This window comes from Ptychodera flava, chromosome 12 (assembly GCF_041260155.1).
Source record: "Ptychodera flava strain L36383 chromosome 12, AS_Pfla_20210202, whole genome shotgun sequence".
NCBI lineage: Eukaryota > Metazoa > Hemichordata > Enteropneusta > Ptychoderidae > Ptychodera > Ptychodera flava.
This window is the reverse complement of record NC_091939.1, coordinates 5,538,927-5,564,646: the sequence shown is the minus strand read 5'-3', so window position 1 is coordinate 5,564,646 and position 25,720 is coordinate 5,538,927. Positions and strand designations below refer to the sequence as shown.

General features: G+C 37.2%; 1 protein-coding gene across 3 annotated transcripts; it reads right to left on the bottom strand.

The window, feature by feature from the left end:
* Positions 1-5,632: 5,632 nt before the first annotated feature.
* Positions 5,633-25,580, bottom strand: LOC139144816 (protein LIAT1-like). 3 transcript variants are annotated; one of them, XM_070715605.1, is made up of 2 exons: positions 25,308-25,580; positions 5,633-11,100 (listed from the first exon to the last, which is right to left on the bottom strand). In XM_070715605.1, the coding sequence occupies exons 1-2, from the start codon at positions 25,498-25,500 to the stop codon at positions 10,613-10,615; spliced, it is 681 nt and encodes a 226-aa protein (XP_070571706.1). In that variant the 5' UTR covers positions 25,501-25,580; the 3' UTR covers positions 5,633-10,612. The 3 variants fall into 3 exon arrangements, with proteins under 3 accessions (XP_070571706.1, XP_070571708.1, XP_070571707.1); XM_070715607.1 differs by lacking the exon at positions 25,308-25,580 and adding an exon at positions 13,857-14,299; XM_070715606.1 differs by lacking the exon at positions 25,308-25,580 and adding an exon at positions 11,535-11,976.
* Positions 25,581-25,720: the final 140 nt, after the last annotated feature.

Sequence of the window (25,720 nt, the reverse complement as noted above, 5' to 3'; positions counted from 1 at the left end):
TGTTCGTTGTTCTGCATCGATACTTTTGATCGACTTTCTTTCAAATAATTAATGACGGACACGTCACTGCGTATCACCTGGGACTAGTATCACCTACTCGTTATAGCTTACGGTATATAGGATGTTTCCATACACGTGACAGCCCATAACTAATTTAAATTTGCAACTTGGCATTCAGCGTCGTGATTTTCGACAATTTCTTGAACGACAGGCAATTTTGAACAAAGACCTAAACAGTCATTGAATATCGACATCGCTACCAAGCTACTTTTTTGAATTTGATGCGGTTTTGTCTTGAAACTCTGCACATGTCCTCTTTGACATTCTTATGCCAGACCGTGGTCTTCAAAAGCGGCGTTGACAGAAGCACTGCAAATGCAAATATGCCAATATATATCAGACTGCCTCTCAGGAGGGTTTGCCCCGGAAACCAGGAATCGTTGCCATTTATTTTGTTCAAAACATGGGTGTTTGCGATTCATTTTCGTACGTGCATGTTATAAATTCCAAGGACCGTACGCAGTGGTCGTCGAGGCAGTTAATAGCAGTATTTACGCTGTCAATCGTAATTAATTTTTGAGTTTATCTTGATTCCATGAGAGAAATCTTAGAGGAACACAATTTAACATGTTACATCACAATTAAATGTAATGAAACTCTCTTATTGGTAGAAATTGTCCGATCAAGTGAATTTACGTACTACAAGTAGCAACACATTTCTTTGTAAAAAGTGTACTCAATTTTTAATATCATTTCCGTGTCACAATGCACATTTTTTTGGTAGTCCCGAGTTCTACGTTTTCTTGTTTGTATGGAAGCTTTGAAAACACTGACAAAAGCATGGGTTTTTCAAAAACATCTTGGTAGTTTTTGACATTTTTTCGATACTCTGTTCAAATTGGAACGAATTAAGAAGCGGGCATTAATAACATGCGCCTCAAAAGTGAAAGACTTAAACTTTTGCTCAAACTTTGCTCATTGAAACCTTAAACAATTCTCTTACACAATCAGAGGGGTCACCGTGCAAAGTTCGGTACTATAGAAAGAAATTATCTAGCATTTACCGATATTTGAAATTTACCGATATTTGAAATTCAAAATTGCCGAATCCCTGTGTTACTCAACGGGAAAAATAAAATTTTCTAAAACAGTGGAAAATTATTTTTTTTTTACTCCCAAACCTTTAAAATAGGTCCCAACACGTGGTGGATAAGAAAAGAAGTGGTATCTCGGGTACAACTCCTTTGGTTTTGTAGGCGTTGTTGACAAAGGTTTGAATCACTTAACAATTTTTGAAGTTTTGCTTTACTCGGAAATTATCCCCTATCATGTCACAGATCTATGGCGTCAATGGCAGTCCAGAACACAATAACGGTGTCATGCGCATTGTTGACGTTTGTTGCCTACCACAGGGACGATAATGGTGCCGGAGCCGATGGCGAGGATATCAACGATATTAAAAGCGTTTTGCAATACCATTATCTTCTTCAATAAAAATACAAAACTGCTGTGAAAGATGACTGTATTATTCTGTGATAATATGGGAATTATAAAGCCCAGGAAAGTCATCATAATAAACATAAAACACCAACGGGGCGCAATTTTCATCACTAACTCAAAATTTCAATTGACTTGCCAACCCGAAAATTTAATCAGTACTCAAGCTGACATTGATTTCACATGTGCCAACATTATTTCTGCCACTGAATATTTTAAAATAAAAGAAAATTTTAAGAAAACTTAAGAAAATTTAACTCAACGCTACTATGATGGAAGGTCATGTCTGATTGGTCGATTGTCACTATGCACAGCAACTTTTAATAGGGAGTCTATTAGCCAACCAATTGGATAACAGATTCCGAGATGCTGCACATTAGTCCAAGTACTACGATGGCTGGAAAATACGTGAGGTGTACGAAAATCAGTCACCTGGCCCAAACCCATCGTTATTGATAGTGATTGCGGACCTGTTAACATGGAATCAGGAATTGAACAGGCTGAAGAAGCAGTCACCACAGCGGCGGGATTCCGAAGACGAGATTCTTCACATTAAAGCCGTTCTCAGACTATGGCTTCATCGACTATCGTCCATCCGTTGGTGGTTCGAGTGTGAACATATGAAGTAATGTCTAAGAAATTCTCGAAAGTTTACATATTATCACTGCGCAATCTACTTTTCCAAAATTTCATCTTTCTTCTATGCCTTCTGCCTCCGCATATATGTCGCTGTAGTCTTCGGGAAACGACGCACAGCAAGTTATGAGGGCGATGAAAAGTTGTCGCATACGACTTCGTCTCAGTTCCACCGCCCTCTGGTGTCTGAATGGCTGCTGGCAACGATTGGGAACTCTTAGTCGTGCTGTAGATTCGTCCATTTCTTCAATTTCTATGGTAACCAGCTTCTCCTTGGACACCATTTCCTGAGAATGATTATTCGGTCCGGAAGAGATTAAATGTTAGACTTGCTCCAAAGTCTGAGGGCATATAATTCAAAACAGAAAAAATTTATGGAATAAACTTCGGCGGACAGTTACGCCTTGGCCCACAGGACTGGTGCCGAGAAAAGCCAGGCGACTTTAGGCCTGTCTAATTAAATGCAAGAACTAAGACATATCTGAGTAAATCTAGCCCGGTGAGAATCACAAATGCGTTTTCGGGACAAACTCGCCGAGCACATTCTTCATCACCCGTATATAACTTCATATCCATAGAAAACTCTTTAATCGCCTACCGTACTCACCCAAATATGATGTATTGTTATTGTAACACATACCACTTAAAAATCTACTTTCCCACTTTAAGGTAGTATGCACCTCGAAAGTCACAATATTTTCTACATGAAACTTTCAACCATTTTCTTACCAAATCGAGAACAAAAATCAGGGGTCACATTGATCGCGCTGTCGTCTATTACGAGAGAATCAATGTATAGTTAGGCTCTGCCTGAAAATGGGTAAATGCACCTGTTTGAAAGATAATAGTGTAACAATTATAGCAAATGAGAGACATCACCGTGACGTAAAATGACCCCCTAACGCAGTAAGTGTTAGTATGAGACTGGCCGCAAGTGCAGTGCCTTGAAATCCGTCTAATGTCCGCACTTGTCTGATCTTGTACTTTAACTAAAATATTTCATTTCTTCTCGGAGAGACAGCGACTGAGAAGTATTACGGTAATAAGTGTCTCGAAATTGAAAGACTAAAACTTTTGTTCACACCTCAGCTTTAAACCACCACGTTTGAAATGAAGAATAAAAATCAAGGGTTTCTGTGCAAAGATTGGTTCTAGAGAAACATATTACCCGGCATTTACCCATATTTAAAAGTCAAAATGGTCGCCATGTGCAAAGGTAAAGTTTTTTTTACTTTCAAAAAACTAAGACGGTGAAAATTTTTCTTACTCCGAGAGCTTTAAATGAGCCCGCACAATTGATAGATCAGAAAATAATTGGTAAAACTTGATAGTTTGAGTATCTGTCCCTGAGGCGCATTGTACCATAAAATGTCGATTTTTGAATTCAGTATTACACTACCATTACCAAATATCAGCATGTGAGGTAACTTATTGATCTGATGGGTTGTAGTTGACTACTGCACAACCCCTCCCCTCCTCCTCAAAAAAAAGACAAAAACAAACAAACAAACAAAAAAACAACACACGCCCATGAGCGGTGCATTTCGTGTGACGACAAAGAGGTTTATAATAACTTCTATTCGCATTAAAAATACTTTCTACTCTTCCGTTCAAATTGTGGACGTTTTGTTCGCTTTGAATGCTTCAATAGGCTCTATATCAAAAGACTCTTTTTTGGACATTTCAATGCGAGATCATTCGTGTAACAAAACAGATTTACAACGTTCAATCAATCAGATTGGACAAATACAAAAAATATCGATGTGATGGGTCTATAATATTCGATTCGGCTTTCATTATGCCATTGGAAAAAAAATCAAGTTGGTTTGTGTGGCTTCCGACTCACGGAACGGTCGTCAGCGGAACAATATTATTATCTTTCACTCTGCAAACACCGGAAATCACAAAATACTGCATTCACGGCGATTTACATGTACAGTAATGCTAACGAGTTGAAAATACGTTACCGTTAAAGAGTCGTATCCATGGGAAGACAAACTAAATCATCAACTGTAATGAGTGTATTTGTTCATGAAATTTGACTGTGTCTTACAAAACCGTTCAGTTTGCATTTATTCCATACATTCCAGAAGGGATACTGAACGCGGCGCGCTCGGCGTCGGGGGGGGGGGGGGGGGTACTTTTGCTCTGTTTGAGTATGCGCACAATATCGAATATGGTCTAGGCAAGACAGCGCACCGTCGTATCTTGCATAAGTAAGTCAAAGGCGAAATCTGTGCTTTTTTTCCGTTAACCATACGATAACAGAAACCAAGGCTGAAAGATCCGTCGCTCGAGGACGCTCCCTACTGTCCCTACGCTCCCCGCCTCTCAAGAGGGGGAGCGTAGAGAGCACCCTCGAGCGACGGATCTTCCAGTCAAACAGAATCCGAGCATCCTAAACTCGGAAGAAACTCAGGCAGATGGCAAAGTCATAACACAGCCCTTGACAGATCCACGAGTGAGCTCTGCACATCACTATATGTACTTTGTTTAAGTTTCATACATTTCCCGGTAAAATATTAGCATCCGAACAAAAAAAAAATCAAAAAGGAAATGCAAATAATCTGATGGACAAGAATTGAATACTGTATACCCGTGCTGTAATTTCAGTCTTGGGTTATAACCAGAATACGCTAAAGTGCGTATTGTTAGCTCATTCGCTAGTAATCGATGTTTACATTGGAAGCTTCACGAGACAATCTCTTCTGTTTCCTAGAAACAGTGCATCCAAATGCCAGTGTTTCAACTTCTGTGGCGAGACAACAGCTGGGTGCTCGAGTAACGTCGAAACGATGGCGCCCTCTACGATCACTTGAAGTTTGAGGTAACGTTTGCGCGTCAGCTGAAAATGTAATCAACTGATACCTGTTGATTGTTTAGCCGCGATCGATCACACAACTGACAGAATGCCATGGAACTATTGTCTTATTTATTGAACGTGTACACACCACGAAACACATTTTCTGCTGAAAAAAGCAAGGACTGCTTTTCGAATAGAAATAAGTCTTTTGGTTACTATACTACCTTTGTGGAGTGACCGTGTTCTCAGCTTTGAGGCTTTATGTCTTTTGGGTGCCGCAGTGTCGACAGACAGGGTAAATTTACACGTAAAACGTTGTCAATTATCCATGTTCATGCATTAAACTTGGGAACTCGATCTCCGGGATCAACTTTATACAAAACGTTGTCAATTATCCATATTCATGCATTAAACTTGGGGACTTGATCTCCGGGATCAACTTTATACAAGTCTGTATGAGGATTATGGAGGTGCCACAGCCTTTTGTCTACTATTGGCAATCCAGTAAGTAAATTTCCTAACAAGACAGCAGCTGACGACTGACACGGGCCTTTAATTTGATTTGGGGGACTTTTAGGGGAGGAGAGAATGGGCATAAAACATTTCCCTGGTAAGAAGGGTTTATACGGATATCTCATCTAAGAACATTACATACAAGCAGTGTTGCAGGCAGTGAAGAGCTATGACACACATCAGTGATTTCAGAAAATGTAATTTTAATACTTCAAAGACTGAAATAGGAAAGCTGCCTTACAGTTCGAAAGTTAGTAAAATCTGAGTTGTCAATATTTCAGCTATTTTTTGATAATAGCTTGTTTAAAGGTGTGCAAAACAAAAATTGTTTACAAAAATGCACAGCTTATAAATTACACATACACAAACCAGTATTACAATGTAAACATTGTTAAAAAATATCAGTAGCTGATAAAGAGGACGGCTTTAAAAAAACGCTATTTACAAAAATGCAATCTTGATTCTGCCTATGGCTAAATTGTGTGATTGTGCTAACCATGCCTTTCACTAACATAAAACTCAAAGATTCCATTTCTCAAGTCAACTTTTAAAGCAATGTAAATATTCAACCACAAATACTATCTGTGATTCCACCTTCTCATTGACACTTGTCTTACATTAGTACCAAAAAATATGATTAAATTTCCAAATTATGTACAACTCATCATTCTATTGAAATACAAGTCAAATGATATGAAAGCTGGCTATTTTTGATAGCCTACCCTGGTTTTTGTGCCAATTTATTCCAGTAAAAAGGTGTTCTTTTAGATTTAAATTTCCAAACTGACACAGTTAAGTAGTAAATAGATGTCTTTCCATTTTCACAATGTGTTTTGCTTGAGCGCAATGAGCTCTTACAGAGACCATCAACTGCTTTCTTTAAATGGAATCTGTTAAAGTTAAAAACATAAACAACACCCATTTTTCAATTGTTATTTAAGGATTTAATTGCAATATTACTCCATGAGTGACGAATGCTGTTCAGACAGGCAATGCTGGTTCAGTTCATTTGATTTGACTGTTGTTAGTCTTACAGTTGTGCAGGAGAGACCGACACCGACAGAGCTTAAATGAACTATTCATGTCAAACTTTCCAGAACCACCTGTGCTGGAATGCATGATTGTGTTTCGCATACAGTAAATCTACAACACGTATCATGACCAAGTGCTGTGTGTACAGTCGTCATGGTCTGGCATTATGATTGTCAAGGGTGCAGTCTGATACCAAATGCACGACATACAAACAAACAGAAAGTTTATGCAGCTTTTGATATGCAAATTGGAATGACTGTGAAGTATCATGACAATGGTTTCAAGACAAGAAAATGGCACTATGTGTTCTACTGCAGGCAATTCACTACAATACATGTGAAAATCTACACAAACTATCACACAGCATCGATTTCATCAGACTGATCCTCTATACACAATATTCTTCATCATTAAAATGTTTTCAGACCAAGCTACAACAATATTTTGATGTTTTTGAAAGAGCACATTTAGATCTTTAGATAAAGAAACAAGGGTGTAAACTTCCCTATAACCCATTTGTTGCAAACAGCAATTTGCCATTAAATTGAAACTCAGGTGATCAACAACGTCCAAGCGAGCTAAGGACAGTACTTCTCTACTGTTGGTTTTGAAATAGGACACGTAAGTGCACGGGAAAGAGCTTCCAGTCTTTCAGAGTTCAGTCTGTTTCTATTGCCTGCTGTAATTTCTGTGAAGACGTGATTTATCGAAAACGGTAGTACTGCTGATGCAAAATCTATCAGCGTGTTTTTACTCAGGCTGAGAGTTCATAGATTCGGTGGCCCACTGGCCTGCTGCCACTACTGTGAGGACTAAATTGCATACAGGCTGGTGCATGTTACTATTTTACTACACAATGTTGTGATCTATAAAATGGCACAGCAAACAAATCTTCTAAAGGTATTTTTAAATTATTAAAATTAAAATGTCTTTTAAGACAACTGCTAAGTCTACCATATACATGTATGTACTGACATAATGCAATCTACTTCATTTTGGCACTAATAAGAAGTATTAAATTGCTGGGCAATGTTTAATGTTTTGTAAGAAGGCAACTAAAGTTTAACAATTTGGCAATATTTTATAAGAGACAATTAAAAAGCTGGGACAGACCAAACGTTTTGTTTTTTTGATGTCTTCTTTTGCAAAAAATGAACACTATGCATTCTGACATTTGTAAAACGATAATTTTTTGTGTGTTCTGAGAGATTCTGACAGCCCAAACTTGGACCAGTCATTAATCACATCACTTTCACCTTGCTGTTTTCGCAATTAAAGCATGGTGACAGTAGTGTAATGTAAAGGCCAGTATACCTGAGATGGTGTCTGCAGAACCACACAGTGGGTGAGCCGACAGGCTATGGTGATCTACAAGATCAAACACTTGACCTTCATCATGTGGTACTCTTGTATCGATGCTCTGTTGTTCAGCTACATTAGTATTGTCCTGTTCACAAAACTTGTAGAATTGATCTTGGCATGGTCCAAGTCCTAAAAAGAGTTTTACTATCCAACAAGGGCATGTATGTTGAGTGTCATAGCTACATGAACATGAAACTGGACTGACACACGTATGAAGATCATTATTCGTTGTAATGTACCCCAGGCTATGGCTAAGGTACATGTACATACCATATTTCTTGAGGGTCTATGGGTATACTACATGTACCTTTGTAAAGTACCAGCATGCAAGGTCTAAGTGTTTGAACTCTTTGGCTTTTCTGCATCATTCTTCGAATTATCAATGGCACAGCTTGAAATCAAAGCCAAACACCATATTGAACTCAATGCTGTAAATACACTGTTTAGGATGATCTAATGTCTATACTATGAAAATGCAAAATGTGCACCTTTGAAAGATTAAAATGACAACGCTCCATGAACTTTATGAAAAAATACAAGTAAAAAGGATATGTACATTTCCTGAGGTCACATAAGATTTTTAAATCAAGTCCAATTTTCACAGTGACTTTGCTACAGTTCACAGCCCTAGTAACATTTCTGTTGTCCTCCCTGTATAATTGAATTGATATAAATAAGGCGATCAAGACAACATGACTAGGGAAGCCCTGTGAAATCTACCTTGAGTACTGCCATTAGCAAAAGCACTGTAAATTGACTGACAATGAGACATGTTTCAATGGCTCATACCTAAAAAGTGGTTTCCGGAAGACTTTTGAACTTGGCAAGCAATTTTGTGAAATAGCTGAGCACAAGAAAGAATTTTGCGATCAGCCATTCTAGGTACTTTTGACTTGACGTTCTTTAACGTTTACCATTAGTAATGTGAATAAAATACAAAATGTATCGTCTATAGACAGATCAAATTTGAATATACTGTACAGGTCTGAGAGACAAGTCAATGACAGTGCATGCCAAACTAGGCAATTCTGACCAAGCAAAAACTTTTCAGATATTTTGCAAGTTTCTCTGCTAACTGTCCCCTATATTGACAAGTCAACACAGCATAAGGTGTTATGTATACGGTAGATACTGAGCCAATATGCAGGTTGTTTTCTTCATAGCTATGATGTATGCAGTCCAGATGACAAGTGCAATGATCATCTACTGTCTACACTGAATGCCTGAACATGCAAGAGTAACTTTACACCACCCTCTTATAGAAATACTGTCAGATCCATACACTGTCCCATTCACAGAATACTAGACCACAATTGTAAGGGGGTACTTCACATTGATCATTGTCATTCATGAGCTGATATTAGTCTAGACATTTGAAAACAGTTGAGTTCAGATATACATACACACTGCTATCATCGTCTTGCCATGCAATTTACTCTAAGATACAGCCTTTGTGTGTATGTGTGACACTCAAACTGCGTAGATGTTAAACATCTATTGAAAAACAAAGGCAAGGAACTTGGTCAGATCAATCATGTGTACTGTGACATATTCTATGACATGCTTAAACCCTGCCATCCTGAGAATTCCTCAAGGGGGATTATATTGTTTGATGGGTGGAAGTCAGTACAGCATTGCACTATGATCTGTTGTGATTTAACTGGATACTGCCATGGAAATAGATTATGTGGATACCACAGACACTGTTTTGGTAAAATTTTATTCAATTTTTGGATCTGACATTGGTTTTATGTCGTAAGAAATTCCCATCTTGAACAAAGGATAGCAACCTTGCCATCTTCTGATATCTACTCTTTTGTTGTCTGACATCATAAATATTAACCCTTTGAGTTCTGTAAAATTACCTGCCAACATTTTAGTGCAAAAAATTAAAATTTCTGTAAGTTTTTTGTGATTTTTTTTGACGATTTTGGACCAAATGGACATCACTTTTCATTGGCTAATGTTTTTGGTCAAAATATTGGAAAAAATTTGAAAAAAATTGTCTGGCTAACATTTATAAAGGTGGCAAAATGGACTTTAGCCCTGAAAGGGTTAACACTCCTTACAGAGTATGAATTTAACAACATTTATATTTATACACTCACAAGATCTGTTTTTGCAAATTTTCTTGGCATTCAAGCATCAATTTTGCTACTTTTTGGACAGAAATTGTTTTTAGTTTTTACATCATGCTTGTAAACGTTTTCCTGTCTATGGGTCTGACTTTAAGATTAGAATAACTGGCAATGGATGGATGGTGACAACCTGTTCACCCCTGATTCCCTGTATACAATTCCACACCTGCCATTTATAATAACGATGGGCTTGGGCCAAACCATGGCGGACATGTGCATGCAGTATCACTGACCATCACTCTGAAAGTCTACTGGTATGAGCAAATTTGCTGTACGATATCCTGGTATTGACAGATTTGAGATGGTATGTTTAGCAGACCAATATGACATCCAAACTTCCAAAACAAATCAGATGGATTAAGATATCATTAAGCTCGCCCACGCTATTAATCCACCTACCAGCCTGAGTGAAGATTACTGATGTCTATCAGTTGCGTGAATACACGTACGGAGCAGTGTCCATCTGGAAAGGGTCTTCAGTATCTCACACAGCGTAACAAGAATACATATCTACATAAATATCACATTATCCTGTGTACCACAGAACAAGGTGATGCCAGCAGACTTATACTGTAAGAGTAATGTACAAATGTGCATGTGATTACGAAATCAAGTCATCTTACAAATTTTTCTACCTCGGTGAAGAACTGTCATCATCATAAATGTCATTGGCTGTGAAATGTCCCAAGTCACCCCTGTCCTGTACGGCAGCTGCCAGATATCTCTTTCGCCGATTGATTTTATACACACGTATTCGTTCCCTTTCTGCAGCTGCGTCCTCCAGAACATTGTCCCACCTGAGACTCTCGTCCGTTTTCAGATTCATTTGGCTGAGGTCCCCTATGATGCTGTGGTTGGAAGGAGAGCTTTTAAGGGTGTTTATGGCATTATTGTTACTGGTGCTTTCTGTCCTTGATTGTGACTGTGACCGTGATTGCAATTTCTGTGTTGAATTCACACTTGTTGACGATGGTCCTTTGTTTTCCACGCTGCTGCCACTGCTGCTCCGGCCGTCCACTACCAATGGGATCGGTGATGAAGTGCGATACGTTTCCCGCGATTCCAATGTGATTCCATGTCCAGAGACTATCGGCGCTAGGTCTTTTGATCTCTTGCCAGCTACAAAAGAGAAGAAAAGATGACAAAAGTGAACCTTGAGTCAGTGTTTTACATAACATGTAAAATGAACAAGGTCGTGTCTAATAGTTTTCAATCTGAATCAGGACCAACATTGTATATGCATGTAGAAAAATTTCTTTTATGTTTGCACTTCTCCAAGATGGCATTAGAACCGTACTGATTCAAGCAAGAAAGTCAATGGTTTGGGTCTCGCTAACCACTCAATAATATAGAAATTATCATATTTTTTAACACATTAGTTACTTTTTTTATATGCAGTACTACATATAGTATGTCAGTATCAGACAACACTACAGAAATACATGTAGCATGCAAATTCTATATCAAATGAACAGATGGACTCAAATAAACAGATAGACATAACTGATATAGTCAAAGAATAGAGTGAGTGTGTACTGGTACAGTATATGTACTTTCTAGCGGTCTTCGGATGTCTTCTAAAATTCCAGTCGCATATTTCAAGAAATATATCATGCGAGCTGTGATACACCCACACTTCTGATCGAGTAAAAACTTTGCACATTGTGCTGATTTGATTTCAGGTATGTTTGACAAACAGAAATCTGAACTACATATACAGTGGTAAACATCGTGTTGAGTCATTTTTCTAAAAGAAGGTTCTGTTTATTCTGTAGTGTTGGTTCAGTACGATCATGTTATCCAATGACAATGCCTTTAATATCGAGTTTCTCCACGATACCTGTACCAAGCCCTGCCTTGTTTTCTGTTGCTTATACATACTTATGGTGAGTTTTGATGTAGCATCAGACCTAAAATGATTTGAACTGCAAAAGCAAGATTTTAAAAGGATAATTTCCTGGTTATTTCTACAACTCTGATTTATTCTGTACAAATTTTATTTTTTTAGCACAGCCGCCCCATCCATTTCAGCGATACATTCAGCATGCTAGTGGCTAAAACTGGGCGAATTTAGACAAACATCCTGTAAAATGAATAAAATGGCTTTTTTAATATGTAAATAGCAAAATATCAACCTCCAAATGAGGCAAGGCACTATGAAATATAATCATATTAAGAATTTGCTATCTAAGTTTTTTTCTGATACAACATAACATACCAAAAAAGCAACAAATATGGGATCACTGTTTTCAAACATTTCTCAGCAAAGAGTTCCACACAAATGTGAAAATGATCATGGATGTATTAATTGAGCCAAGTTCAGATGATTTAGGTGACAACATTGATTTCAAAAACATACAAACTTTCAGCGAACTAAAAATCATCAAATCACAGTATTTCAGTAAGTCCAGTATAGCAGAACATATATTTGGAATACCAAAAAGATTTTCTCCCCTATAGTCGTGTTGACAAGCTTTAACTGAGAGCTTTTGTCAGGCTCTTTTGAATGGCCAATAAACCAGAAGATAAACACATCAAACTAAAGCTTGATACGTACGACCACAAGGCTGTTTGGTCGCATTGAGATGAGAATTTACATCATAATGATTGTGAGCAATACAACACAAGCCTACAGAGTTTACATATTCAATCCTTACAACCATTACAATGTTCCATATGCTGAAAGTGCCAACTGGTATTTGCCGAACGAAATAGTAAAGACATTCGCCTGTACAAGTACTATACACGAAAGCGCAGTTTTTCTGTGATCTCTACTTTGTACAATAGACTGAGAAAACAGCAGCTTTTATGCTGTGCACAACCTAATTTCTTCATCTGGTTCATGAGGGACTATTATCCTAGTGTAACTGAGGGTATGTAGAGCAGAATACAAATCAGATCTTGAAAATCATTAAGAACTTGAATGCTGAAAGCCATGCACTGATTGCTCAGATCACGTCTCACTTCAACCACAGTCCCTGTGGGTGGACGGACTGTGTGCTTCAACACAGTCCATTGGAACACATGCATAGTGAGCTCATACAGTAGTATAGAAAGATTCTATTAGCATTGTGCTATGGAGATTACTGCATTCCTTCATTCCAAACTTTCTCTATTCATCCATAATTCTCTGACAGGGAAGAACACATTCTCTATAACAATCACTTTTCTTGACAATGGATAGAACATTTTGTGAGAAACAAGTTAGAAATGATATCAGTACCATTTCCACTAAGTATCACAATGTAATTATCAAGACTGGGTTCTCTCTCCAATTCACTGTATTAAAATGTACCGCGTGCATGCAATGTTATAATTAATTAACATACTGTACCTAAGCTTATGCTTAAATCTTTCAAGAATCAAGGACATTTGATCATAGTAATGATTTTTTTGGAAATTTATGGGTGAAAAAAGGAGATTACACTGAAAGGCAAATTGTTTAAAAATCCACTGCAAAACAAAAAGTTTGCAAAGTGTGAATTTGATAGGTACATGTACACATGCAGGGCAGTACCAGTATGCATATAAAGTCAAGCAATACGCGCCCCTTTGATTTGTACATGTTAAAGTAGAGTGTCTCGATCTGCCAATGTATCATTGAATACCGTGCCAAGCAAATTTGACTTTTACAAAAGTTGTCAATTCCTGGATGACAACGCCAAACAAAGTTGAAAAGCAAATATGTATGTGCACAACGTTTCCCAGCGAAAGGGCAAAAAGAAATTTAAGGTCTTAAATAACTTTAAAGTCCTTCCAATGAACAGAGATTGACAGAGTACCGGAGCCAGACAAGATAAAATTCAAAGTGTCTGAAACACATTCAAACACAAAAGAACCCTCACAGTGCTTTAAAACAGATCAATATTGCTCACATCGTCCTGTCCTGAGCGGTGCTCCTAGTGGAATCCTGATAGCTGAAGCCTCGAAAACGCCAAGCTTAGAGCCATCACAGCCTGCCATGACCAAGCCGCACTCAGTTTGTTACTAGGGTGAGCCATTTGAAGAGGGGCTCGTTTTACACAGCTAAGGTTCTCTTCACAAAGGTGGACTGTGTGTGCGTGTGTGTACGTTTAGGATAGCAGTCCCTGACGCAAGACAAAAACCTTCTCCGCGACAATGGATAAAGTACACGTTGCCAATGGAGACTTTTGTAGCCTTATAGGATTAGCTGTATTGTATTGCAGTTATTTCAATATAAATATCCAATGAACTGGGCCATTGCTTGCCTTTAAATGGGAACCTAAAGTAATGTATCTTATTCATAAAGTGTACTGACAGACTGCGATCAATTTTAATGAGTCAATGCTCACACAAAATACAACTTTTGAAAGAGAGACATTCAAAGATAACATGGCTTTTAAAACATTATACTCCACTATAAAAACCATCATTATAGTATCTTAGAAAATATATTTCCGGCATCATGATCACATGCATGTACTATTGTCATTGAGACCCACCAAGCTCTAAGTTTCGTATTCTTTTCATCCATCCTAGGTAATGGAGGAAAAGGCATGATCGTAGCATCGTAGTGAGAGGGTTGCTTGGCCCTGTTATATAATTCCTAATTTATTTCCTTTATGAAAAATTATTCTGTTCTTTTGATGCAAAAGTATATCAATACTTTAGGTTTTCAAAGTTTGGTTGTGGCCATTGGCGATCATCTGCTTCAGTTCAATTGGGAGAAATAAACTGGAGTACTCAATATACATGTTCTTACAAGGCATATCATTAATAGTCAACGGTACAATGACAATACGAAAGATCATATTCAAAATGTTTGTGCTGTCAAGTATAATCACAATTGTACATGTAAAAAATCCAATTTCAAATCAAACTACTCCAAAGTTGAAAAAAAAATTGTATGTTTTACTCCCTAGAAACACTTACAGCATTGCGCATACATCTGCATGTATATTTAATAAATCAATCAATAACAGATATACTTTCTATGGCTGACCAACAAATAATTTATCAAAGAGTCCAACTCATGATGAATTTTTCAAGTGCTTTCTCTGATCAACACAAAGAAAGGTCACTTCTCAAGAATTCACACAAGGCATTATCCATTGTTATTCTTCTGTATGATGCACAGTGTGTAGTTTGTAGGTGTAAATATTTCAAGAGATGAAAAGCTTCATCTTGGTGTGGCAGGTTTTCCAAACATTGTTATTTAAAGGGCCAGCAGCAAGCTGGAACTTTTGATGAATTTATTTCACTTTTTTTGTTTTTATTGTCAACTAGAGATTCTGGTTCTACTCCCCAAAGTATGTTGAGATTCATAGTATTCATATTGTCCACTCAGCCTGTACATGCGGAAACTACATTGGCCATCGTTGACTGGTGATTCTGGTCTGGACAAGAATTAAAATGTAAAAGATAATGGTGCATTCTACACACACATGTATCAATGCTGTGTTTACAAGCTCAATAGTGGGTGTTTCACTGCGCAACTGATTTACTACTAAATACAAAGCAAAAATGGTGAAAAAAATCATCAATAATTACAACTATGCTTGTTTTAATAGGACTTTTAACAGAACTCGCCACAAATGTAACGGTGTCATAAAATAAACTAAATAAAAAAAATTCTGATAGTACAAAAGATAATTAATTTCCCGATGTGTCAGAAGCTAGTAGAAGATTTCTGTCCAGTTGATGGCCTAAGATAATGTAATCATAACAGAAACAAATCTCATTGGTACATGTACTACTATGGGTTAATAATTTCGCACAATATTGTATATGATGAGAACTTTAATTCTGGTGAAGTCAGATATTATACAGTAACACTGAATTTCAACCACAGATTTTTTGGTGGTTATCATACTCAAAGTCTAAAATTTGTTCAAGTTCACGAATCCAGTTTTAGGTGGCTCTTGATTTGTAGAAGTGTGAATGCAAGTACAGATGTATGTACTCCTGTAGGCTACATGTTTGACATTCAGGGGTAGGGTTGGACCCATAGATGTACAGATGGCTTTGAAATGGACTAAAGAAGAACTGAAGATGCATTAAAAAAGCATGGAAGAGTATAGGGTACATGTATAGTACTGAGCACACAAGAATTACAGGTATGTCAGTGAGCCTTCTGACATTTTACAAAGACACTCTTTGAGTCAATTAGAGAACAGAACTTTCCACTGATCCGAAATTTCCACTGATCCGACCAATCTATCTAACAGAAGGCAATTTATTTGGGCTATTTTCATCTGTGTAGCATATTGCTCTACTGGTATTTTAACACCTTATTTTTTGTGTTTGTTCACTGTTTGACCTGGAGACATTGTCCTCTCTTTTGAAGGTTAATTCTCAAGAATCAAAGGGCAGTTGTGTGATTTACATGTAAACACAAACCCACACCGTAGGCGAGTCAGCTGTCATGCACAGAATAAAAGAAACCAAACACACAGAGCATGTCAAATTGTTCAAGTTCCGCAGTCAGGTAAATAATGGTGTGACTTTTGACTTCATTAGCCAGAAATCATTCTGTGTTATCTGTCTTGTGGACATTTGGTACATGTATATGTTTGAAAAAACACAAATGTATAACATACAATGATACACATGTACAGGGGCGATATAGCTACAAGTGTAGCACACTACTTTGGCATACCATTTCATATGGACATTTATACAAAATTAAGTTTCCCATCAACACTTTCAGCAATTGAACAAATAGCTGTATTCATTGAAATTATTGCATGATATGTAAATCAGAACAAAGATCAAATACTTAAACAAAAGAACAATTATAAAAAAGAATTGTAAACGCCTAATCATGAGGAATACTGATGTCTAAAAAATTGCTGGTGGCAGTGCCAATAAGATTTGTTTCTATTACGATCAGTCACAATCAGAATAAGGCCAAAGTAATTAAATTCTTTGTTTTGCGTCCCCACCCGCGTAGGTTTTTAAGGTTTCCATGAAAAATACACACAGTGTATTTGAATAGGAAATTTTAGGACATGACCGCTTAGCTTTTTGAACTAAAATTTTGGTACAATTTTTTATTTGCTGCAATCAAATTACATTGTGTTAATTTTCTTGTGTGTGTTTTTCAGCCGCTTAGACACGTACCTTTTCCCATTTAGAGTGGACGCAAAACAAAGAATTTAATTACTTTGGCCTAACACTAACTTCAGAAGCAAAGCTCTCGAAGGTGATCAAAGATACAATACTACTACCAGTACAGATTGTAATGCTCATAGTTTATAACCATACACCTTGTGTTTACAAGGTTCTGCATGGCAGCATACAGTGCAATTCATCCACACTGAATTATAAACTTGATTAATGAAAGAAATTTCTTTTGAATGTGTTGAAAAACCTCCTTGAAACCGAAGATGACCCTCTTGCATCAGATATTTGAGGGCGCACTGCACCTATGAAGACTTTGTGGATTAGTTGTAAAAAGTTCTTCCTAGAGGAAAATAGTGTATTGTCTCAGTTGCACATTTACCAAATAACAATTACATCAAAGGAAATCAAATTACATACTGCCAGTCAATGAGGATGCTTAACTTTAAGTATTTTTCAGGGTGCATAGAAATTCATGCGGGAGACAAAATATGCTGGACTAAAACTGCCATGAATACATGTAACAGATCTGACGCAGCACACAGTGAGTTGAGACCAATTAAATCGTCAGTCCCACCTGTATTTGTCGCCCACGGTTGTACAGCCTATCTGAACATTCTATAGCACAATACTGTGACATATTACATCACCACAGCACTAATGAGGTTATTATACAGCAGTACAATACCTAAAATCGCTGTTAACATCTTGAATCAACAGGTGTGACTTCCACGAAAGTTACACAACTCTTCATTCTAAATAGACACTGTTCTAAATCCTGTTTCTTGATCAGCTGGACATGCAAGTTGCAGTACTGGTGATGTTACACAATTGGACATCATGATTAATCTGTTGTGTGACTCAATATAATATGACACAAAAACAGCGTTATAAGACTAACAGAACTACATAATTCTTACGTTTACAGATATCAACTTCATATGCATGAAATTATTATTCAATTGATCTTCAAACCTCACATTCACAATAAATTTGTTCTTGTTTATGATTAAATCATATTTTGTGTTGTGCTTTAGTTATTCAATTCACCTTTTAAACATCAAACTACAGATACAATATAACAATAACGATTTCAGGCGAGGCAATAGGTACAAACACAAAGTATGATGTGATGTGATAAGAAAATGCTAATTGAGAAAAAGATTTGCACCAATTGAATGAAATATGTGTGAGTTGCACAGTTGTCTGTGACATAAATTCAACCAAGCAATTGAAAAGTATTAATATGCTGTTTCTACATGTCTCTAGTGTACAATGTACATGTATACAACTATACAGACATATGTACATTTACTGTGTGACACGTTCTTGCTGATATGAACAAATCAACTGTACACTGTGCATAGTAAAGACACATTTTTAATATTATGCTTTCTAGAAACAGCATTTATATGTTTACCTATGTAGAGAAAAAAATAGTTATTAGATTAGAATTGTACGAGGGATACATGTCAGTTAACACACTAATGACATTGAGTGTATGATTCACTGACTTCAAATGTGCTAAAATCAAAGCCGATACCTTTCCTTCAAGTTCAAATTTCACGACATTTATTGGTAAACTGTCTGAGTGATTGATTTCTGTTGAGGCCTTCACCATGCTTCATTGCAATTTAAATATCAGTGCCTCTTCTTTTACTAGACATTCCTGCTTTATATTATGAGGACACAACAAAAGTAGTAGAAAAAACGACCATAAACATTTACACTGTCTGCTTTCCATTCATTGAGTTGAAAATTCAATACGGACAAACTTTTAGGAGCATTCTACTGTCAAGCTCACTGCATTAAAAAGTGCTCGCTAAGACGAACAGCTCCCTCTATCACTGAGTTGATGTAGAACCTACTGAAGGCTATTTGAGGATAAATTTTCCCTGAAAGAGCTCTTCAAGGTAAATTTGTTTGATGAAATTAATGCCATTATTTAGATAATGACTTCAATGCCATTATTGATTGATGAAATCAATGCCATTATGCAATACAGGGGTATAGAAAACACTCCAAATGCAAAATGTCATGCTGTGATGTGAAAAAACAAAACTTTTGGCGCATCCAAATTTTGTGAATACATGTACTACTGCACATATTATAAGCTTATTTTATGTATTTCATTTGTACATTGTTATAAAAGAATTTATTACTGAAAGGAGTTACTGGATATCGCTACTGTACTGTATCAAATGAGTGCTGTTAAGTATAAACGTGACTGAAGGATTACGATTTAGCCATTTTTACAGCTGAACAGTGTAATGCATGCACTGGCCAATATCATACTAGGGTTATTATAATTATGTATACTGATCAATTATGACCTGCGGCCTTGTGGAAAGGAGAGATCATTCACAATGTAGTGATGACATAAATATTTACAGTTTCAGTGGTAAACACATATTGTATCAGCTGCAGTCTGCTATGTCTTACTACATGTAACATATGTGTCATACAGAAATAAAATTGAAATGAATGAAGGTGAACTGATTCTGTCAGCTGGTATTGATTGAAAATTAATAAATTCCTCTCACTACGGCAATGACAATATGTTACATACATAAAATTTTATCCATGATAACGACGGAATCTGGATTCCATGGTTAACCATACATGTACTGGTCCAGTTGAGATTAGAGGCACTGGTGTGATTAAACTGTATGCAAATTGTGCACAGTGACACATTACTCAACAGTTTTGCAACATCACCTGATTTTATGTGTGCTCTACACAAAAACATGGAGTGTACCTGTACCTTCTGACTTAATTAGAGAATTATACTTAAACTAGAAAGCATTTGCAAGCAAAAGCGAAGTTCCAGAGACCAGAGCAGCGGAAGAAACAAGAGAATGTGTGACAAAGATAGGTGCAGAATGAAAGAGTGCTTTGGATTTTAATATTCAGGGCTGATAGCAGTAAACACCATAATACAACTAAAAGCAAGGCAGTCCGGGAAATTACAGTACACAGATTACAAATGCCTACATGTACGGTAAAAACGCAACAGATACATACGGGGGCGACAACGCACGGAAATGTTTATCAGACGACATTCTCGCGAGCCAGAGCAATAATTTTCGCTCCGCTGACCTACCCAAAAATCAATCGCTTGACGGGTAGCGCTGAGTTGTTGCCGTAAAGAGGCGTGTCATTTACGACGATGATCAGACGAGAGGAAACATCGGACCTAGGCCGTTGAAATTGAGCCACATGCATTTTCATTTGATTAAAAGCACAGACTAAAACAATTTTCATTGCTATGTCGCTGTTTTCACAAGATACTGACCATTTGATCTTGGAAAGTTGAGTTGCTTTTACGTGCAGCCAATGCATGCCGGTGCATGACAGACAGTACGTTCACTATGAATGCCTAGCTCTGCATGGCAGGGCTGTGTGTTACCGGCGTTAAACGGCCTCCCACCACAGCCCCGCAGACTGATATAGGAAAAACCGCTGGTGGCTCCTCAGAAATACGGCGGGCAGTTTCTCCGCCAAAACAGCCGATTTTGAGTCCAAATTTTGCATTGATCATCGTTTTCGAGCACATCCACCTCGCCTAGGTACACGATGTGCCCAGCCGCGCTTGTAAACTTAGGGAAAGGCTACTTTTCTCTCTGTGTGCGAGCGAGGCGATCGATACGCCGCCATGTTGTCTATGAGCATTCGGGCGAAACAGTATAGCGCCACGTACGGCGAGTATTTAGAGAAAAATAAAATCAAAAAGCAACAAAAAACAAAGCGAAAGAAAGCTAGAATTATTAATAACTGAACGCAATATGATAGTTGAGCAATGCCAAATAAAAAATAAATAAATAAACAAACAAGAAATGCCCGTAAAACCCGTCCGAGCTGAGCGATGACGTCATAAGCGTGTCGCAATGCATTCTGGGTAATTATGGTAAAATTTGTGTATAGCATGTTCTATGGTAGTAAAACCGGAAAGAAAGAAAGAAAGAAAGAAAGAAAGGAAAAAGAAAAAGAAAGAAGAAGAGAAAGAAGAAGGAAAGTGAGCAAAAACTAACAGTTCCAGAGCTGGTCTCTGGAACTAATAGAAAACTTCACTGTACGTTGTACTGGTAAGTTGTTTGGGACTGACTCCAAAGAAATCTTTGACAATTCATGCTTTGTAATTCTGAAAAGTCAAAAAGTACGCCGCCCCTCAAAGAACAAGTGTAATATCAGTTTGAGGAACACTTACAAAACCTTCATATTCACAGCCATTCACTCAATTTATAGCCATAGGGAGCGCTGACCATTCAATGGGACCTCACAGATTTTTAAGTATTTGTTTGAGTAATAGCATTGGTAGCCCTCTCAATCTCATAAAGACCATTGTGCTTCAAGACTGTGATGTCCTTCACCATTTCAACTTGACAAATGGCCAGCTTAATCCAATGGTCATACATGGATATGAGGTTTCCCTAAGGTATCCTGCATCGGCACAATTCAATGGCCAAACTACAATAACAGGATTCTACAGCGTACCAAGGAAGTAGTACATGTACATGTATGGCCATTTTGTCCTGAAGTTTTACCATTACAAAAAACAAGCAGTGTTGGTTTTCCTAGTATTGGGCTGGAGCTAGCTCTCTTCTTGCTAATGTTCTTTGTATCCCCCACACTTCAACCATTGTCCCTGCATCGACTGGAAAGTTTACGACTGTTTCATTTCTAGAAATTTGTTTGTTTGGAACACTGGGTATAAGGGGTCCGGCAGCATTCCCAGTGTGTCAGCAGCTTCTATTCAACTAGTTACAAGCCACACATATAAATTGTATGACACCATTACGCGATTGGAAGATTTGATTAATTCAATTTTTCTGACTGTACATATACTACAGTATTTATGGGGCAGTGACTTAATTATTGATTCAAACTCAGGGATAAGAAAATCCATTGCGTATTTGTCAGTCCTTGGACCATATTGAGATACACCAACTTGTCTACATGTACATGTAGTTAAGTTTTGCTAATACGAAGTATTACATGTTTTGCCATACATGTACAAGTGTGTTGATATTCTGACGGCAAAGGTGAATGGCAAATTTGCCACACAAACAGAATCATAGTGGTACTGTTACCATATAAAATTGATATCATCTTTGTATCCTGGCATTTTTAATGGTATGTACTGTAAGTTCATTCACTGAAGTTGGGCCTTTTTGAAAATATCTCCTGAACCCGTTGGTGTTAGATGTACCAGATTCCATATTCTTTACATAGAGTGATCATGGAAATACTAAGATTTATATACAAACACACCTTTTTCACTCATGCGTATCACTTTGCGCCAAAATACTTCTACTTAGTTTTAAGTATAACAATGAAGAGGATGTGGATGTGAATCACTCTTGAATTACAACAAGTACAGTTATGACAGGCTGTGTTCATGTAGAGAATATGTCACAGGAAATTTCTAAATCAATAATGCGTCACTCACAAGGTCAGTGATGATGTCGAAGTACATATATTAATGGGGCTGTGTTGAAGTTTGACTGTATTCCGTGGGCATGAATGTGCATTTTGATCTTCCGGAAAATCACTCCAGGACAAGCACTGCTTTGCAGGTTATATCCTGTTTACAAGACCCAAGTCAAAAAACATCATCAGATTGTTCAATATTATAATCTCTATAGATGCATGTGATGTGTTATCAGTTTCATGCTTACATGCTGTTTGCTAATGTTGTACTATTTCCATCCCTAATAGCTTTTGTTATCTGATTTGAGATATGTTGAGAGGATTATCTGACCATTTTTGTTTAAACAGACATGTGTATGTGCTGCTCACTTTACTAGTTCAATATCTTGAACTTTCCTCTTCCCCTTGTCATTTTGACAAAGATTAAAATACTTGAATAAATGCCAAGATTTTCATACATGTAAGTTTGCTCTTATGTCAGTAACGATCATTACACACTGGTACATGACCATAGACTACATTTACTTGGACACAAATATACATTCAGCAATTTTTTTCATATTAAAGATATGTGGCAACCTCAGAATGTGGTTTTTCTATGCTAAGTATGATTGATTTCCAAGTCTTTCAACATCACATATGGTTTTTAAGTACCAGATTTATCTCTGTTTTTTTCCTGATTGGATCACCTGTCAACAATAATTATGCTGATTACAGCAATAATGGCACAAGCGATAAGATAAATCCTGGCCTTTGAAACACGCTTTAGGATAAAGAAACGGTGTTCCTATATGTGGTAATGATTAATAGCAGCATACCCAGCAGAATGCCCATGCAATATACATGTATATCACTGAAGCAAACAAATAATGAAACAGGACAGTTGCTTTCTTTTCATTGCAACTCAGCCAAATAGTTTCATTTATGAGCTTGAGAATACCAGGCTTTTTCAGAGTTGACGTAATCTATGACTTTTTAATATTGCTTAATAGTCTTTATGTAATATTAGGTTTACTTGATTGATGTAATGTGCATTAAGTTATACACAATTACATGTATGTCATGTTGCTCTCTTTTTTTCAATCAACCCATTAGCCAATAGGTGAGAGCCCAATTTTATAGGATGAGGTACCCAATCCCATTTCCAAAAGCAAAGAACTTCATCAAGCAAAGTGCTTTGCTCAAGGACAAAACATATGCCTATGTCTAAAAGTCACGGTCCTCAAATAGTGATTACTTACATTACTCAGGACTAAATCAGAAACTCACCATTCTCAGATAAGAGCCTGGTATGGTAACTACTGTTCCAGGATGTATCTTTATCTTATCTAAGCAGTTCTAATGCCCTGATTACCATGAACTGTATTACCATATTATTTGGCCTCAGTGTACAAGTGCTTAGCAGTCCTTGTAGGAAAGCACAAACATCTAAACTGAATTTCCTACCTCTGTTTCCTTTATATGGCTTGACCATCAGCGTTGTCATCTAAGAATCAGCCATTAGATATTATGACCATATGCATGAACATAGTTTCATTATGAGAAACCAAATTCACTGCTAAAATGTGATTATATATTATATTATAATAAATATTATATTATTACACTATATTATATCATACTACATGTATATTACATCATATTACATTATATTGTATCATGTTATAGACTGATGTGCTATAACTATTACCATAGACCCTCGAGGGTCTACGCTAATATTACCTGCCCTTATCTTGGGTGGTTATGTCAGTTGACAGTGTCATCATTAATGGCATATTAACCTGAATTTATTTACCTACTGATTCATATAGTCTGTTATATTGGTAGTGAAACATCTCTTTTAATCTCAAAATTTTTAAATAACAGCACCTTTTTGTAGTTTCACTCGGTATTAACTATGATGTCATTCACTACATTTACACTTTATTTTATAATTAACACTGTGTATTTGTGTATTCCCTGAAATGGTCCAAACGGGTACACTGTGGTGCATGTAATATGAATCTACAGATACAAACAGTTATTTATAGGAAAGTGTTAGACTCTGTAAATTGAGAATTAACAGGTGTGATCAACAGTGTAGTCAAGGGTGTTCAGAGCTATAGGATGACGAATTAAACAATGCCACTTTCTAATTACTCAATCGCAAATGTCAATTCCTAATTGTATTGATGACAGTGCGGAAGACTAACATGCTGGGTGGTTAATTAAACAATGGCTTTATCTTAACCCAATTTGTACCGTCCTGGTTTTAACAATAGGACTTTGGGGTAAAATGTACACGATTATGTCAATTGTCAGCACTGAGTAATACCACGCATTACAGTTAGTCCCCTTGTTAATCCGGTAAATATACGACATAATTGAATGTTTCCCCATTAAATAGTTCAATAGCATCAGCAATGCGGGAAGATTTAGTCAAGATATTGTGTACAATGTAAATTTACCTATACGAATAAAACAATGCTATTTATCCTACGGTGGGGGCGGGTATGTGAGTTTCTGTGCGTTATATCCCTTTTAGCTCCGTGGTTATGAAATGGTATGCGACTTTGGAATGTTGTTACGGGACTTGCAAGTCTGTATATTACCGTGTACGCCGAACCACCTGTCGTACGTACAACTCGACAATACAAAGTTTATGCTATCCTTCCTGGTCGTGGTGTCGATACGGTCGAATAACAGTTGTCTGGCTGTTTTAGACAACCGAATCAGCCTAATTCACACCTCGGCGGTCCATATACAGCGCGACTCTCAGCTGAAGAGGGGGCAAAGCACAGTCTGTCAACTTGGCAAAGGTGTACCATACATACCTGTCTCGTTAGCACTATCGGACTGGTTTTCTTCCGGTGAGCATGATTTCGACGAACTTTTCTTCGGAGCTTGACCATCTATTGATTTTATTTTTTGCTTCGATTTCCGCCTCTTCTTTCCTGATTTCTTCGGCGTATCTCCACTACTTACTACTGTTGAACTTTTCTTCTTCGTGGCTGTCCGGTTATCCATTGTATTAGGGTCGATGTGTTAAAATTAGATGACTTCAAATGGAGACGTACTCAGACCTTCCGTGTACAAATGCTGAGCTTCGTAAGGCAACAGGTTGACCTTACAACACATGTAATGATATCGTATCGCGCGTCAAAATGTAGTACCAAAGAAATATTCTACTCGTACCAAACAATAATATACTTTATTGGAAAGATGACCAGTCACTATAATTTATCAA